Raw genomic sequence first — 2,351 nt, 5'->3', positions numbered from 1 at the left:
ACTTTAAACCGTTAATTTTTTCAATTTTCATGGTTTTATGATCGCAGTCGCGTTTGGCTCATACAATCCGAACCCATTTCGGATCCCACATGCCAAACTGGACAGCTTTTAAAAATTTTGAAATTTATTGTGATAGGTAGGGTTTGTGATGGTCGAACCTCCGTTTGAAATGAAACCGAACATCGATGAACCCGACATTGCACAACCTAATGTAGTTGAACCCGCAAATATTTTGGTTAACACTGCCAATTATATTTTTTAAGTGTGAAAAGTATAAGGTCCGAGATGAGATGATCGAATGGTGCAAAAAAGAGGCTATAAAAGCTGGATTTACTATGGTGATTGTGAAATCAGATATGGGGCATATCCTTGCAATGGCCTACAACCGCGTTGTAGTTTTATTAACTAAACACGAGATTGGTTATTGTGAAACCTATTTTCCACTGTGCAGTCGTCCACCGTTGGATCCATCTGCACGCATTATGTGTGTTGGTATGGTTCCAAACCATTTTGTATATGTTAAATTGAAGGTTGGGTGTCCACTGCCTCCAGCTTATAAGGAATGGAAAAATCATAGGGTGCCAGAGGCTGAGACTTGGGAGGATACATTTATGGACCGGATGGTTGAGTTTGACGAACTCATGAAGAATGAAAAAGGTGACATGAAGATGGAAACAAATGAAGATGATCCTGTAGTTGTGAGAGACAAATGAAGATGGAGCCAAATGAAGACGAACTCATTTTGCTTGAATTGTTTTTAAGTTTGAAGTTGTAATTTACGTTTTAGAGTTTGAAGTTGTGATTTATTTGATTATGTTTGAAGTTATCGTATGTAATGCCAATGGTTATTTTTAACTTTTAATTTAGTGCAAAAGAGCAAATTCCGAACATGCATAATGTTGGCCTGTAAAACTGTAAAAATTTTCTGCAGAAAACTTGATTTTGGACTGTACACTCCAAAGCTGTAATTTTAGTGACCATTTCGGTTCGCAGGATCCAAACCTGTGATTTTCGTGATTTCGGTTCGCAGGATCCAAACCTGTGATTTTCGTGACCATTTCGGTTCGCAGAATCCAAACATAATTGGTTTTGGATTGTAGACTCCAAACCAACGTATAAGCACAATTTTCGCCCCCCCCCCCCCCCCCAAACGTGTTCCCATCTATAATTGGCTTGTTTCGGATCCCACGAACCAAACATAATATATTTCGGATCCTAAGATCCATAGCTTCCTAAACCCCCCAAATTCAAGGTTATTTTGGGATTTTTGGGGGGTTTAAGAGGAACATGGGGGCGAAAAAAGCAATTTACCCAATGGTGGGTGGACTCAAGATATATGGGCTGTTTCACTTTGGCCCTTATGTTTTGATCCATTTTCTGGCAAGGAGTGAGATTCACCATGGAATTTTTCTCTTCCCACCTCATGTTTCTTTTCTACCCCTCATTTTTTCAATTTTTCCCTTGGTTAAAAACTTCGGTGCGCATTTTCCGAAGTTTTTTTTTTTGTTCAAAATTCGGATAACATGTTCAAGTTTTTTTAACCAAAGACAAAAATGAAAATATTGGGAATAGAAATGAAACACGGGGTGGGTTGAGAAAAATTCTTCACCATACATTAATTCAATTTATGTTTTCTACCATTCATTTTAGTTTATTTATGCGGTATGAGCATCTTCAATCAAGCACATCGTTGAGAATCTTAGTCTAAGCATAACAATTTGTTTTGCCTTTTATTATTATTAAAGGTCTACGTCTTAAACCCAAATATTTCAAAATTTATTTGAATTTCTTAAATTTTGTCACCACTGTGGACTATATAGTATATACAACACACATGGTTGGTGCGTAGAGTGTGAGTGTTATAAATTACAAGGTGTCGAATTCGAATTAATTATTATAATGATAAAAGAAGAGAGTTTTTTTTTTTTATAAGCGATAAAAGAAGAGAGTGAATTTGTTTTTCAAAAATATTATCAAAATACCATTTTTGTCCGCTAGTTAAGTAATAAACATTTCTTCACCAAAAAAATAAATAAATAAGTAACAAACATTTTAAAAATGAGAAAATTGAGAGAAAACACCATTCTTTACACATCCGCTACTTAAATAGTAAAAAAGTAAATTAAAAAACTAATAAAGCACGAGATATGGAATTTACTATAAAAAAGAAGAAGCGATATGACATTTTCTTTAAAAAAAACAAAGAGAGATGACATTTGTTAAATTAAATAGAGTATTTTTATTAAAAAAAAATTGACTCAAATGATTAATGATTTCATCAAACGATAAATCGTTTGAAAAAATTTAAATTCAACTCTTAAAATAGAATAATTTTTAATCAGACTTTATCT

General features: G+C 34.0%; 1 protein-coding gene across 1 annotated transcript; it reads left to right on the top strand.

Moving 5' to 3' along the window:
- Nucleotides 1–335: 335 nt before the first annotated feature.
- On the top strand, nt 336–713 carry LOC123920843. The gene has a single exon (XM_045973170.1). The coding sequence runs from the start codon at nt 336–338 to the stop codon at nt 711–713; it is 378 nt and encodes a 125-aa protein (XP_045829126.1).
- The last annotated feature ends 1,638 nt before the right edge of the window (nt 714–2,351 follow it).

Source organism: Trifolium pratense, linkage group LG4 (genome assembly GCF_020283565.1).
Source record: "Trifolium pratense cultivar HEN17-A07 linkage group LG4, ARS_RC_1.1, whole genome shotgun sequence".
NCBI lineage: Eukaryota > Viridiplantae > Streptophyta > Magnoliopsida > Fabales > Fabaceae > Trifolium > Trifolium pratense.
The sequence above is the reverse complement of the archived record's forward strand: the minus strand, read 5'-3'. Positions and strand labels throughout refer to the sequence as shown.